At 36.5% G+C, this 16,307-nt stretch overlaps 1 protein-coding gene across 3 annotated transcripts in view; it reads right to left on the minus strand.

The window, feature by feature from the left end:
* Positions 1-375: 375 nt before the first annotated feature.
* ATL2 (atlastin GTPase 2) overlaps positions 376-16,307 on the minus strand; it is a 55,538-nt gene continuing 39,606 nt past the window's right edge. The window contains exons 5-14 of one of the 3 annotated variants that reach the window (XM_006151351.3): positions 14,654-14,704; positions 14,303-14,359; positions 12,578-12,670; positions 9,987-10,125; positions 9,106-9,233; positions 7,454-7,510; positions 4,849-4,920; positions 3,808-4,239; positions 2,321-2,335; positions 1,999-2,222 (exon numbers count right to left, since the gene is read on the minus strand). In XM_006151351.3, coding sequence (XP_006151413.1) covers positions 2,115-2,222; positions 2,321-2,335; positions 3,808-4,239; positions 4,849-4,920; positions 7,454-7,510; positions 9,106-9,233; positions 9,987-10,125; positions 12,578-12,670; positions 14,303-14,359; positions 14,654-14,704 — 1,152 coding nt within the window. In that variant the 3' untranslated portion in view covers positions 1,999-2,114. Of the gene's footprint in view, positions 1,730-1,998; positions 2,223-2,320; positions 2,336-3,807; positions 4,240-4,848; positions 4,921-7,453; positions 7,511-9,105; positions 9,234-9,986; positions 10,126-12,577; positions 12,671-14,302; positions 14,360-14,653; positions 14,705-16,307 lie in introns of those variants that run through there. The other 2 variants (XM_006151352.3, XM_027773000.1) reach the window with 2 other exon arrangements.

Consider the following 16,307-nt stretch of genomic DNA (forward strand, 5'->3'; position numbering starts at 1 on the left):
TTTAAGAACAGATGAGTAGGTAGTCATTTTATACAGATGAAAACAAATATAACCCAGAACAGGATATGAATGGGAGTGGGAGAGAAGATATATCAAGCAAAGTAAATTTAGAGCTTTCATGCATGAGAACTCATGAGAACTCAACATTTGAATTCTCTTCACTTAAAACCCAAACTAGGTGATATAATACGTGTTCATTCCTAAGGCTACAAAAGTACTGAAAAAGTTAGCCTTACATATAGCACAAAAAAAAAAAAAGAGAAAAAGAAAAAAAGACAGTAGAAATTAATAAATCCCCAGCTACGTCTAGGCCAATCACAAATATCCCCCTTACAGACACAGACACAGAAGAATAACCCTTTCAAGTTAAGCTTCAAGGTTACAATACCTCAGAGCTCTTAACTGGGGTGCTTTCTGCTCATGTTCTTTTCAGTATAAACAAATATGGTTGATGTAGTGGAATACATACTCAAATAATTCCTTAAAAAAGAACCACAAGCTTCATTTTATATATACAACAGTTTTTAATTATGTACTGAAAATAAATTACAGGAAATAACTTTAAAATGCAACAGAGGACAAAGTCACAATAAACATTCCCATTGAATTCCCTTGGGGGGGGTGAATCTGCAGTGCTCAAGGAAGATAAATATCACAAATATATCAAAAACTTCAAATTGTCTATGCATTCACACACTGACGTGAGCCACAAACATTCCTTTCACAGGGACTGTACTTAGCCTACCACAGAACCAGATTCTGCCATAAACTACAAAACTTTTAATACAAAATCGTATTTATATATTTATAATTCATATACATGCCCTATCTGTGATTTTAGAAAATAAAAGCTACACACTGTACAGACACTCTTAACTCATAGCTGTAGGCAACATTTTTGGATGGAATTTCTCCCCCAATAAAATTAATGGCATATTTTATGTACATGAAGGCTAAACTGCAAAAAGACAGTTCAGTTTCCCAGATATGCATCACCTTTTAGGGCAGGTTTATAAATTTAAAAAGGCAAGACAAATGTACACCTCAGAATTACTTTCTTAGCTATAAGAGTTGTCATGTAATTTCTGTGAAGTTTCTGATACATGCATTTATGTAATACTGGTATTGAAGGCAGTAAAGCAATATATACTTTTGATGTAGTGGCTCAATAAAGGCTTCATTGTCATTCCAATCTGATTCTTGATACAGTGATTCATAACTTCTCTAAAAATTAAAATGTCAATGGGACACTGTGTTAAAGAGACTCTAAATAGATTTCTTAAAATATTTCCCTGAAATATCCTTTTACATGAGACAAATTTCACTAACATTAGATTAAGTAAAAAGAAAAAAATATAAGAATTAAACATGGCACAAATGTGCATGATAAACTAGTTGCTCTTCAGCCAATCTTCACGGCTTAGGAGCCATTAAAAGAATGCTTAAAACCAACAAACAATTTTCACACTCTGTGGCAGCCATCTGTGAAGCCAGTTATACTAAACTACTTCTACAGTTGATTGTAAACTTTGGTTTATTTTTATTTGAGTTCTCATTGTACAGCAAGCATGAAAAAAAGGGAGAGTGGAGTCCATGAGGAGATGAACTGTCAGTCTGTCTTTAATCTGGCATGATGAGACACCTGGTCAGTCAGGCCTGCTTTGATAGAGTTTGTTACAGACTGCCTTATGTTTTCCTCCATCAAATTATCACCCAGGGGCTTCAATACCTGTGGTATGAGAAATGTGCAAAACAAACAAAAACGTGAGGTAAAAAAAGAGTTACATATAAAAATAGATATAAAAATTCAATTCAAAGCAATGATAAAAATAACCAGGAATGTGGGAAATAAAAAGATGCTTCGCCAAAAAAAAAAAAAGTTAAAATGCTATAAATAATGCAGTTAGACAATTTATAATGCAACAAAATTACTTTCCTCTTATTCAAACCATTTACAATTCCTATGAGATGGATGTGCAATTCCATACCCTATATGCAGCATCAAATCTGGTATGTATACAGCATTTATGCAGACCGGCCCAGACGGTCCTGCTTATTGTCCTACATGTATAAGTGTGAACACTTCAGATAGAGAAAAAAGTTAAAAATACTGTCTAATTTTTCTTCTTGTTATTGTTGGATGACAGTCTCTGTCGCTGTGCTGATGAAAGAGCACGATGAACCATTCGACGTCTAGTAACTTCAAACAGTTTGGAAAACACCTAAAACATGGAGTGATTCGTTAGGAGCATGACTCAGAGTGCCTTGAAGCTAAAGAGTTTTAAGACTACAAAAGTTAGAGACTTTGTAGGTTTCTCACCTTCCTGGGACTCCTCTGAAGCAAAAAAGAAAAAGAAAAAAAAAAAGAGAAATGCAAAGAAATTTAGACAAGGTTTGTTGACACAGAACAGCTCTTTGACTAGTGACCACCTTACCTTTGCTACACTAAAAATACTTTTAAACACTTTAGTTTCTTCCATTTAGTTGTTTCGTAATAATGAATGGCACCTCTAAGTTCCAAGAAACAATGCTGTACAAGAAAAGAATTTTTTTTCAAAAGAAAATGTTGTACAATTACTGAAATTCACACTGTGGAAAATTGGTAATGATCTAAAATTTTTAAATCCTATTTTTTAAAGAAGTGAGATTGCAATAGCTTTGAATCCTTCCTTTGTTAGAAAATATCAAGGGAACATGAAATAATGATTTTTTAAGAGAGAGAGAGAGATTTAAATTTAACAAACATCCAAATACAAGCTTCCAAGTTAGATCTGAATAGAGCATTTCTCTAATGAGTAAATACAAAATCCAAATTAATATAGCGGTCACTTTATAAGATAATGATGACATTATTATTATTATAAAGAAAAGTCAACATCAACTTTCTTCAAAAAATGGTCTACTTCTTCAGTCTTCGAATTTAAAGCCCATGGACTTCCATATTCTGTCTTCAAATCATGTCATACTTCATCAGCCCAGAAATGGCACATAAAAATGCTTATTATATCAATCATTTGTAATAACTCTTGCTTTCATTCTGGTCCTTGACATGAAGTTCATATTCCATGATGATCCCTTTAATAACATCTGTAAGTGGAACTGCCTACACACAGCAACTCCGGCACACGGGTGGCAAGGAAGGAAAGTGGCTTTTTTTAGTTAATACTTGCTGGGTAAGAGCTCAAAGCCTGTCTTTGAATTCTGGTTTGAGGTAAAAAAAATTATGACTGAAGTAGTTCTCTGCTTGTGGTGCTTTGTTCTGTACATTAGTATTTCCATGGTACAGAGGTCAAGGTTTCCTTGGTGAGAAATCCCTTGGGGGATTGCTCCTTGCAGTACAACAGTAAAATCACCACTATCTTCGTGGAAGGCAATGAAGACCTGTCTACCATCCGGTACTTCTCCAGTATTCCTTTTTGCCAATATTAAAAATAAACTATTTTTGCTTTCCAAAAGCACTGCACTTTCAAACTTCTTGTTTTTACCTTCAAAACCATTCCTGATTCTGTTTTCCTTTCTCAAAGAAAATAAATTATTAGAGACTACAACCCTGGCCACTGTCTGGTATACACCTAAAGATCTATCCTGATGATATTAAGATTTAGGCTAACCAAAGTACATTATAATTGTAACTTTAAAGAAAAAAAGGCTGAATTCATACAGATCCTACATCCAAACAAATCAAAAAACATTCTTTTACATTCCTCACATAAAGGAAAAGTAGGTGAGCAAGTACGGAAGGGGAGGGAGGACGATCACAGAGAAAAACGAGATTAGTCACTGAAAAACCAAAAGAGAGATACCAACCTGCTCCCACAGTGTTTCTGCAATCTGATCAATCATTGTTCCAATTTCTCTGAACTCCCCAGAGTATTTAACATATGCCCACGTACAAAGAGACGTCAGTGCTAACCCCATGACAAGGTTACACAAGACAGCGATAGAGTTTAGGCCGATGAAGCCAGTCAGTCCTGAGATTATATACATAGCAAACATGACCGCAAACAGGGTGGCAGGGGTACGAGCAGCATAGAAGATGTTTTTGCCATCATTGTGCTTTATAAAATTTGCATAGGTTTCTTCAATTTCAGCTTCAAGCTGGTCCTGATAACGACGGCAGAACTCATCTCCACCCATTTTTTTTACAGAACGAAACTGTTTGATGGCCACTTCCTTGAGATCCAGATGTTTTCGCTCCAGATCTGAAGGTGCAATATAAGGCTTGTCCCCACCACATACCTGTACAGACAGAATCACAGGGCAGATTATATGCTAGAAATAACACCTGAAAGACATCCCCTACTCACAGTACTCAGTGTCTTAAAGTCAAACCATGTACATGGTTCAGTTTTAAACTTATTTATAGGACCTCACAAGTAATCGTTGTTTATTTCTTATGTGTCTGACTCCAGAAAAAAAAAAAAATTAGGTATGACTAATACCAGGAAAACTGAAAATAAAAAAATGAAAATGGCAGTCTGTACCTGACTTCACTTGACCCACAATATACCAAAACAAATGCTGGCAATCTTGTGAGTAAGAGATAACACACTAAAAATATTTTAATGCTTGAACGAGCTTAGTGAGTAAAACACTGCTGCTGGCCTTGAGCCAATTTACTTCCACAGAGGCTGTTAACACCACCACTCTGGATCACGTGTCAGAAGAGACCTCTAACAGAGTTTATGTAATAACTTACCACCCAAATTCTGCACTCTAATTATGTGAAGTAAACTCCTGTCCTACAGTTTATTTCCAGAGTGGAATCAGGGAATAATAAATAAGGAAAAAGCATAGATGAGCTCAATTATTTCACATATAACATCAATTTAAACTTTAGTTACAAACCTGCTCCATACTTTTGCAATAGATATCTCTTGCTCCTGCTACTGCAGCAAGATTATTAGCTTCAGCTGTTGCCTAAGAAATAAAATTAAATGTACATTATGCAAAAAAGCTATGATTTTATAAGTTCTGACAAACACAATAAACTATGTACAATGTATGAAGTCTGAAATGAAGCAGAGAAAATATCAACTTCCAAATTTCATTCTCTCATGGAAGGGAACATCGGTATAAAGGATAGAGTAAATGTTTCTAAAAGGACTATCTACGTAATTTTGTTTTGCTCAGTCAAGCTCATGTTAAAATAGGTTTGTAGGAAATACAAAATACGCTCAATAAATGGATAGAGATGAACAGATACAACCATTAAATGTGCTCAGTCTCCGAATATAAGGAATCAAGAATTATTCATATAACAATAATAAGAGAATAATTATAATACACCGTATAAAAGTTACGTGAATGTGGTCATTGTCTGTCTCTGCCTTTCTCTTTATCTCTCTCAAAATGCCAGACCTCACCCAACAGAGGGGAACTGAACCTTTGAGTAAGGGGAGGAATACTGCCTCATAATCAGAATTACACAAGACATTTCCAAACCCACAACACTGCTTATTCTAAGTGTCTTATCAGAAAATACTACTAATTCTACTACAAAACTAAAAAATTCCCCAAAATAGGAAACTTTTAAAAATATAAACTGGATTGGGACAAGCAGGTGATGTAATGGTTACGTTGCTGGACTCGCACGTAGTCAACCACGGTTCGAGTCCCAGAACCGGATGCTTAAACTCATGCCAGATGCATGTGCGTGCCCAAGATCTCAGGAGGAGAATGGAGAAGGGACTGCGGCATGGCCATTGCCCTGGGGGGGGTGGGTGGGTGTGATTTCTCTCCTCTGTCTCTGTCTCTCTGGCGAGCACACATACCCAATAGCAAAAATCTCTCTTTAAAAATATATATTTATAAAGTGAATTAAATAAAATATTGTCCCCAAAAAACACTATTTTAAAAAGAGAAAAAGAAAAAAGATAAAGCCTGTGTATCAGGCTAGCCGGTGGAGTGGTGGTTAAGGTGGCTGGGATCCCATATGGCTGACTGCACAATTCAAGTCTGGACCCAGCGGCTCGCATGATGTGTCATGTACATGTGTGTGTGCCCAAAATCACCAAAGAAGAAATGGAGAAAGGTGATAGCAACACAGCCATCTCCCTACAGGGTGCTTCCTCACTTATCTCTCCCCAATCTCTCTGAAGCAAGTGCACATGACCTCTAACAAAAAAAATTTTTTAAAGAAGAAAAAGTCTAGGGACCAGCAGATGGCATAATGGTTATATTGCTGGACCCCCAAGTAGTTAACTGCAGTTCAAGTCCCAGATCCGGTGACTTAAAATTCACACCCCGCACATGTGTGTGTGTGCCCAAAATCCTTAAAGGAGAATAGAGGAGAAGGGCATGTGGTGTGGTCAACCCCCAGGGGTGATTTCTCGCTTTCTGTCCCTCTGGCAAGCAAATGTGCCCTATAGCAAAAATCTCTCAAAAAAGAAGGAAAGAATGAATGAACGAATGGGCAAGCAAGCCTGTATCAATAGAAGCAGTTCTAAATCATCAATGCCATATTAAAGTAAACCTTATTTCAAAGACTATTCACTGCCAAAGACTCAGAACACAAGCAGCTTAGTTCGGACAGACCCACATTAAGCTGTCTCATGCAATAGAGATTTCCTTGCATTTTGAGTATCTGAAGAGAGGTGCTGACAACTCTCACTACTGATGACTCTAAATACTGACAGCCTATACATGTGCAAGGTCTGCACTCTGCAGTCACCAATAAAATCATATAAAAACTTTAGGATCCATTATATGTACTGCCTTAAATACAGAAAACTTACTTTCATGCAAAAAAGCCCCCATTTCTGGCCTTTCTAAGACAAAGTTGTTTGTTTTCCCTCATAAATCATTATTGCAGCCCCCCTTTATTACAGGGGATATAGCAGAAGACTCCCAGTGGACGCCTGAAACTCCGATATCAAACTATATAGCCACCTGAGGTATCCACAAGGCACTGGTTCTAGGACCAAGCCCCAATGGTACCAAATGTCACAGATGTTCATGTCTACATACAAAAAAATGCCATAGTGTTAGATATACTCAACACATCCTCTCATACACTTTAAACCATCTCTGGATTACTTAGTATACCTAATAAGTGTATATGCTATGTAATTTTTATACTGTACTGCTATGGAAACGAAGACAAGAGGCCTAGCTTTGCACTCCACACATATTAGCAACAACGTAACATTCTTGATCCCTGGTTGGATACATAACCCCCATGGGTACATAGAGCCAATATAGATACTGCTTCTCCGATATATACAAACCTATGGTCAAGTTTAATATATACATTAGACACAGTAAGAGATTAATGGTTATAAAAAAATACACTGTAACAAAGTTACGGTGTCACTTCCTCGCTCTCCCTCCCTCCTCTCTCTCATTATTGGACCACAGTCAATTGCAGGTAACTGAAGAGGCTACTGTGTACATTCGACATGTCTCACACCCCACTCCCCACACACAGCACACACACACTCTCTCTCTCTACCTGAAGCATGGACTTTGGATGTGGAAGCTCCTCTCCTTGATAAATTTTAATGTAAGCCTATAAAGATAGAAGATTCATTATATCGTTGGCACAAGTAATTTAGTGCTACACCCCCAAAGAAAGGGAAATTATTAAATATAAAATAATTCACACCATTAATATACTAGACTTTAAAAATTCTATACTCATTCCAACAAAGTTATTAACCTTATTCTAAATATTATTAAATACCTATGTTGGGACCAGCAGATGGCATAATAGTTACATCACTATTCTCCCACGTAGTTGACCACAGTTTTTTGAGTCCCACACCCGGCGGCTTAAAACTCATGCAGGGTGCATGTACGTGAATGCTCAAAATCCCGAGAGAAGAATGGAGAAGGGATTGCAGTGTGGCCATGTCAGTTGGTGGCTGATTTCTCGCTTTCTGTCTGTCTCTCTCTCTTTCTCTCAGGTGAGTGCACACACTCTATAGCAAATAACGCTCTTAGAAAAAAGTAAATACATAGGTTAATATAAAGAGAAATGCTTCTAAATATCATTCAAATTTGCTTTAAAGTTATGCTTTATATTTAAGTTATATTAATATATAAAATGTCATCCACTTTACAAAAAGAAATCTGTAATTCTCCCCTATTGACAATATTTCTGATATGTTAGAAAACATCTTAACAGTATCTTACTTTACCAATTTAAATTTTATTTCAGCTCAAGAAAAGCATGACCTAATTTGTGAGAATGAAAGGATTGGAGTTTTTAGAAGTCTATCCAGGAGTCTTTCCTATCAACTTTCTACTGAGTCAAAATTAATTCATAACTAAATGAAGATAGTATGAGAGTCATATCAAGCGTCAATAAGCAAAAACAGACTCATAATTATAATTGCCCTCCTACCCTTCTATATATAAGTAATAATACAATCCTCTACAGCGGTCATCTTCTGGCAGATAAGCTATAAAAACTAAAAAATAAGAGAAAAAAACTATGAATATTGCACTTAAAAACCAGTACAGATACTTTAGGTTACTCTTATCAAGTCTTCAGAACTCTGAGTTATGAGAACTAGAGATGCAGAATTATGCTCCCAGTTCCTACCATCATTCACAATGGCATAGCAGTAGTATGACAAATGTCTCTTTCTCTGTATCAGAAAAAGCAAAATAATTCTGTGAATGAAATCACTGTCTAGAAGACTCAAGTAGTCTACTATAATCATTTAAATATCTTTAAATACTGACATACCCAATTCAAGGCAGTAAATTTTGGAATTTTATTTATTTATAGATTTTTGCTTTAAAATTAAGACAAGAGGATTGGCTCCATTGCCTGGTAGTTAAAGCAGCCAGAACCCAAACGGCCAACTGAGCAGTTTGAGTTCCAGACCCAGCACCTTAAGGAACACACTGGGTATGTGTGCATGCATGTCCAAACTCCCAAAGGGAGTTAGAAACAGAGGAGAAGGGATTGTGACATGAACATTTCCCGTGGGGATGCTTTCTCCTCTCCCTCTCTTTCTGCATCTCTCTGGCAAATACACGCACCCTCTAACCAAATAAACAAAAAAAAAAAAAAAGGAAATTCTTGTAAATATAGATGAGTTATAAGTAAACTACATTTCTGTCTTAGGCAAAGACATTTAAGAATTTACCTACCTTAAAATATTCTACAAGATCTCTACAAGTGACTTTAGATCCACTTATCTCTTTTTCTACTAAATTTTCAGGGGCAAGCAGCAATGGAACCAGATTTCGAAGCTCTCGTTTAAAGTCTTCATCAATATCTAGTGGACATGAAATTGGTCAACATATTAGTTCAAAAAAGACAAAAGAAGTCTCCACTAGTAAGACTACATAAAATTGTCTTATAAAATAAGAGTATACAGTATCTATTACTTAAGTAGCAGATCCATGTAAGAAAGAATACAAAACACCCAAGCATGCATTCTCCTGGGGTAAAATATAACCCCCACCTACTCTCCTGGCCTATCTCTCCCATTTCCCAATAATTTTTCTGGCTCAAATTATAAATAAAACAAATTGTGGACCACCAAAATAAATTCGATATTATAAACTATCCTTTCAAAAGAGGCAAAAAATTCATGAGACTATTTTATTTTCCCAGCTACATTGTGAAAGTTTTATCAGTCCCCAAGTCATTACATATAAAGTAAACTTATACACATATAAAAAATTATTCTATCACCTCTGAAACAGAGACCTAAATCTATCAGTTCAATAAAATCACAAAGTCTTTTTAGAAAATGCAATCAGTTGAAATACTGAAAAGAAATGTTCTCGGCCTTCAGAATTTCCAGGGCATTAGTACAAACAGGTTAATCAATCGGCTAGATGATTACAAACAAACCAATGGAAAGCTAGACACAACAGAGAACAGGACAATCACATCATTAATGATGTACCATACTGTCTGCTAGTGTAAGTCCGGAAGTTTAAGACACAAGTATTTTTAAAAATTTAAAACTTTCAGTCTCTAAACAGTAAATTCTGATTTTAGCAAGAATGGGAATTCCCACCTTTCAATCTCCCATCAAAACTAGGATTAGTTGCAACTTTAAGACCAGGATGTGGCAAAAGGAAGCAACCAAGATTTGAGAAACAATTGTGAATGTGCTTCCTTACATTCTGTAGCTCTTCATGTTGATTTTGTTTTACCTGAGGGCAGAAGGAAGCAGAATGAAGGTATAAACAGGAGAAAGAAAAAAATCTCAAATGATAACATACATGCATACTCACATATATACACTTAACCAGAAGTTATTGGACATGACAAAAAAAAAGTGCTAGTATCTCACCACTTTAATAAGTAAGGGCCCATATTTTCTAAACCAAAAAAAGATGTTTTCTCCTAAGTAAGCTACCTGGACATACCAGAAAGTACAAATAATAATTACTGATAATAATAATATCTAAAACCTGAATAATGAGTAGTGGTTGTGATTCATAAACCAGTAAATAAATAAGAATTTACCTTTAAAGTACGTATAATGGCAAAAACAAACAAAAGAAAGTACCAATTTGCCTATAAATAAAATAGGATAGCCTTTGATCAATACAAAAGCTAAGGTGAAAACTTCCAGTGTAGTCTAAAAACTTTAGAAACCAGTCAGTATTTCAGGGCTCTTTCTACAAAGACTATGATTTACATGAGAAACGAAATTGCGGGACCAGCAGTTAGCATAATGGCTATGTTGCTGGACTCCCATGTAGTCAACCGTGGTTCGAGTCCTGGACCCGGTGGCTTAAATTCACGTGGGGCGCATGTGCGTGCATGCCCAAGATCCAGAGAGGAGAAGGGATTGCGGCGTGGCCAACCCCCCTGGGGGATGATTTCCCACTTTCTGTCTCTCTGCCTCTTTCTTGTCTCTCTGGCGAGCGCACGTGCCCTATAGCAAAAACTTCTCAAAAAAAAAAAAAGGAAACGAAATTGCTATGTATTTTCTGTAACAAAATCTTACTTAGAAACATCTCGAACAATTACTCACTTACCCCAACTCTCATACTCTCCCAAAGACATTTATCAAAAACCGTTTTAACAAAACATACACTATTCATTAAAACCTGGAAACTACGTCAATCTCCGTCAATGGTAGAACAGAAAGCCTGCTGACTGTTCATTCAACAGAATATTGTAGAGCAATGAGAATAAATTATCAACTACATGCAACAATATAGTTTACCTCAGAAATGTAATGCTGTGAATAAAAGCAAGACATAGGACCAGCAGATGGCATGGAGGTTAAGGTGCTAGACCCCATACAGCTGACTTTGCAGAATCCCAGACTGGCAGTTTAAAAATCAAGCTGGGCATGTGTTCATGTCTGCCCAAGATCCAAGAAAAGAATAGAGAAGGGATTGCAGCACAGTCATCCCCCTCCCTGGGGTAATGGCGGGTGATTTCTTACTTTCTCTCCCTCTGCCCTCTGCCAAGAACCCTTGAGCAAAAACTAAGAAAGAAAAAAAAAGGGGGGGGGGGCTAGACGTAAAAGAATACATTCTGTATATGATTCCATTCGTATGAACTATCAGTTAGTATGCCTGATGTAAAGTTGTGTTAATTTCTTCTGAACAAAACAGAAAACTCTGATGACTGAAATGATCTCTGACAATAGGGTCTGCAAATGTCTTTCAAATAATGTAGTAAGAAGAAATTGGGTTTAATCTCATTTTAGGAGTAAGAAAGTTATCCTGTACCCAAAGTCTCTGAATGTGTCTGAGAAACTAAATGTATCATCTCAAAGACAAACAAAACCTTCAGTCAAAAGAAAGCACCCTCCTAATTATCAGTGAGGGATCTTTATGTATCTCTCATGTGTGAGCAGATGATTAATTTATAAGTATCTGCCCTGAGGTTTACTAAGTGTCTGCATAGAAGGACACCTTTAGAAATAAAAAATGATGATCACATTGGTGAAGTTACTTGTCAGGAATATGTCAGTGTGACATACTGCACAGACGTCAGCACATTGGCATCCTAGTCCCAGTTATCAATAACTAGGTAAGTGACCACATGCATATCACTTTTTTGTGATTAAAAAAAATACACGATTTTTTAACAGCTTCATTATGTGTGTATTTAAAAAAAAAAAAAAGATGAGATGGAAGACCCCTTTTCTATTCTACATGCTGTTTTTCTGAGACAGCGTTCCTTGGCGAGAAGGTCTCACACCACTAGTGTTCAATGCATGCACATTATCCAGCTTGTCTCAAATGTTCAGAAGCTCATAGAGACATTAAACAGTTTAAATAGAAAAAGTTAGTCTCTCTTCAAATTCTATCCTTCGTATATTTATTGGGTTGGCAGAAAAGTCATGATACATTTTTGGAGAGAAAACCAGAAAAAAGACATCATGACTTTTCTGACAGCCCATTATGGGTGCAGTTGACCCTGGACAGAAATATTTGTTCCTCAGTTTTCGTGCAAAAATTCTGTCATTGGCAGGAATTCAACTGATTTACTTTTTACCAATTATGTATCAAATCTCCTAGGCTAACTTAGGATACTGAATTTATCCCACTGACAGGCAGAGATTAGTGGTGTGAGCGACAATGGAGGTAGCCCAGCCCATCGCCTGGCTTGGTGATCATGCTAGGAAATAGGTCTTACCTGCAATCTCTTTTCAAGGAATTGTTTTCCACCTTCCAAACCATATGAATGTTCATAAGGATAACTCCAATCTCTAATCAAAAACATTAACGTCTATGCACAGAAAAAAAATAAATAATTTCTTTAAAAATCTTATCACAACTCTAATAATTGAAGCTTCTATTACTCCCCTCCCCTAAACAATCCTTATCAAAAGTTATGGTAACCAAATGGTTACTACTGCTCATGGTTATAACAAGCATCCACCAACATACTGTGTCTCTAGCCCCTCTATACCAAACAATTAACTCCATCTGAGAATTTCACTGCTATGTGTCATCACAAGCACTAACACAGGAGTTTTACCATGAACAAAAGGCATATAGAGAACAAAATGTTAAATCATAATGTTGTCTGACTGCACTGACTCAAGTGATCACTTTTATGAAATAGTTGGATAGGTTTTGGCTTCATTTTGTGTACGTGAATGAGATAAAATTTACTTGGGCCTAGAAAAACTAGGAAACCAATTAATTCAGGGCCGGCTGATGGCATGGTGGTTAAGGTGCTGGACTCCCACATGGTTGACCACAGTGCAAGTCTCTGACCTGGTGACTTGCTCACTCACGTGAGTGCACGCGCTCTCTCCCTCTCTTCTCCTTCTCTCATCAAATAACAACAAATAAATAAACATTTTTAAAAAAGAAAACCAACTAATTCTACATGACTAATAATAGAGCAATTATATATATACTTGATATTAATGAGGCTGTTTTCACAGAACACTTACTTCATTTATAAGTTAGATTTCTCAACCTCAGTATTACTGCACTTGAACCAGGTAATTCTCAACCATGCAGGACTATACTGTACATTGTAAGGTGCCGAACAACACCTTTGGCCTCCAGGTGTTGGACACCAGTAGCACTAACCTTCCTGCCACCAAAACCAGCAACCAAAAATGTCTAGACATTGGCAAATGTTCCCCTTGTGGCAAATTATCTCAGTTCAGAAAAACTGATATAGGCCAAATAAATTTTATCTCACTCACGTACACAAAATGAAGCCAAAACCTACCCAACTATTTCATAAAAGTGACCACTTGAGTCAGTGCAGTCAGACAATCATGATTAAACCCCGATACTAATAATCATTAGCAATGTTATGAGATAGGAAGGACTGGACATGCTGATGAGCAAAACTGGTAAGAGTCATTCTTCCTGACTGTGAAACAGATAATTGACCAAGCAGTACTCATGGCAACTTATAAATTACACTTGCTTCAAAAAATAACCTACCTAGAACTTTCCTACATGAAACCAAAATAAAGAACAGGACTAACTCCAACTTATACTACAAAAAAATCAATCTATGGCATTTTGTAATAGCTTATCATATGACAGCAATTCAATATGACTATTTTAAATTTCCCACTGTCTTGAGTTCTGGACATAAATAAGATCTAATTAAGTGAAACATTACCACCCCCTCATTCTAAGTGAAAGTATTAGGAATATACCTAGATTAGTTTGTTCTGCTTCCTATCCTGTTTGCCTACTATTGGTTAGCGTAAGTTTGTGAAGACATTACCAAAAGTAAGTTTCAACTCCAGAGAATCTAATATTTTACAAATTTCTACAAAAAATTAGTTTGCTATAATATTCTCATCTCTCCAAAATTACAAGCTCTGGTGGCCTGATAGGCTCTTATAAGTAAGTTTTTTAAAGTGATAAAGTATTTATTTACCTGAAATGGTTTCTGATAGATTTCTTCCATTGCAAGTCTTCCATACTCTGTAAATAACTATTAAATCAAGTTATTTAAAATAATGCCTCCCAAAGAAATTAGAAGATATCTGCAAAATTCGTCCTACATCTGAGCCAGAGCTCTTACATGTCAGAGCCTAAAAATCACTGAAGGCCAAACATGTAATTTTCTAATGCACTGGCTATGTACTGAAATTTCTTCTGGATAAGAAATTTAAAACCATTTAATATTTAATCTTGTTACAGCATTATAGGCTTTTAAGTGTGAATTCACAATAAAGTGAGAACTAAATTTTCAATACTTTGGCATATATTTTTGAGACATACATACTTGCAAGTGTTGGAGATCATCTTCTTGAATATTCTGAGACAAATTATATACCTGTTAAAACAAAATTTATTTTGTCTTTATTAGTACTTTGTTTTGAATACCCAGCATATGAATATGTAACTCTACTTGTGGGAATGAAGGTTACTTTATACCCCACCACAGATGAATCATTTAGCCACTATCTTAACCACTGGTCCACAAAAAGGATTTCCTCTCTTTTCTTAACAGTCAAGATAAAAGATAAAGACGGAAGTGGTGGTGGCAAAATAAGTAAAAATCATAACTACATATGTAGTCATGACCTAAAATTGGTAACCAGAAAAAGGTGTATTATATAGTAAGTCTCTTTTTCTCAAAGTGTCTTTAATATTATGACATGATCTTTTTTTTTTTTTGAGAGATTTTTGCTATAGGGCGTGCACGCTCACCAGAAAGACAGAGACAGAGAGACAGAAAGTGAAAAATCACCCCCCAGGGGGGATGGCCACGCCACAATCCCTTCTCTTTCATTCTTCTCTCGGGATCTTGGGCACGCACGCACACACACCCGGCGTGAGTTCAAGCCACCAGGTCCAGGATTCGAACTGCAGTCGACTACGTGGGAGTCCAGTGACATAGCCATTCCGCCAACTGCTGGTCCCAACATGATCATTTAAAAAACAAGAGTGAAGGTTATTCTCACAATCACTTTTCTAAGTTAGTGAATGTGAGGAGTAATAATTCTATGAAGATAAATTCCTCCCTGGTACAATCCGAGTTTAGTAATTTAGTGAGTGCCTCAATTACCATCTAGATTAGTTTGGTTCTTAGTATGGTTCTCTTTTCACTTAAATTGATCAACCTAAATAACATGAAAAATTTTACTAACTTGGGGAAGTTAATAAAAGTAACACTGGATGGCACTTCTGCTCTTTCTAGAATTTTTAGGTGGCTTTTTAAAGCCACAAAGACTAGAACTGCTGAGGGTCTAAGTATCCTCAGGGAGAAAACAACTAGAGAAAAGATCCGTTAGGTCTGGTCCTTTAAGAGGAATATTTAGGAGGCAACCTAGATGCCACAAGAGAAAAGTAGACACCCACAGATACCACATCTGCTAAGAAACAGACTATATCAAACAAAGATAGAACAATCTGTTCTAACAGTGAAAAAGCGATAATCTAGCTAAGCCACTTAGAGGTCACGAGCATTAACAGTCTATATAGGCCAACAAATCAAAAGTTATATTCTCAGCTACTGACTAATCAAAACAGAATACTTAAAAAGTAATTAAAGAATGAAGTGAAATTTGAAAACAGGACCCCCACCCGTTCTTACACATGTGGGCCTCAGCTTTTAGAAAATGGTCCTGATAGGGCCAGCAGGTAGCATGGTGGTTAAGGCACTGGATCCCACATGACTGACTCCAAGGTTTGAGTCATGGAACTGCAGCCAGAATAACATGCTGGTGGATGTGTGTGTATCCAAAATCCCAAAATGAGAACGGAGAAGGAATTATGGTATGGCCATCCCTTCTGGGAGGTGATTTCTCACTTTCCTTCTCCATCTCTTTCTGGCAATCTCCTTAGAATAGGTTAAAAATAGCAAAGATGACTTGTTTTCTTAAATTATTAGTATTCAGCCTACCGCCCTATACTTAAGAGGTGCTTAGAAAGTA

This window comes from Tupaia chinensis, unplaced genomic scaffold (genome assembly GCF_000334495.1).
Source record: "Tupaia chinensis unplaced genomic scaffold, TupChi_1.0 Scaffold000317_1, whole genome shotgun sequence".
NCBI lineage: Eukaryota > Metazoa > Chordata > Mammalia > Scandentia > Tupaiidae > Tupaia > Tupaia belangeri.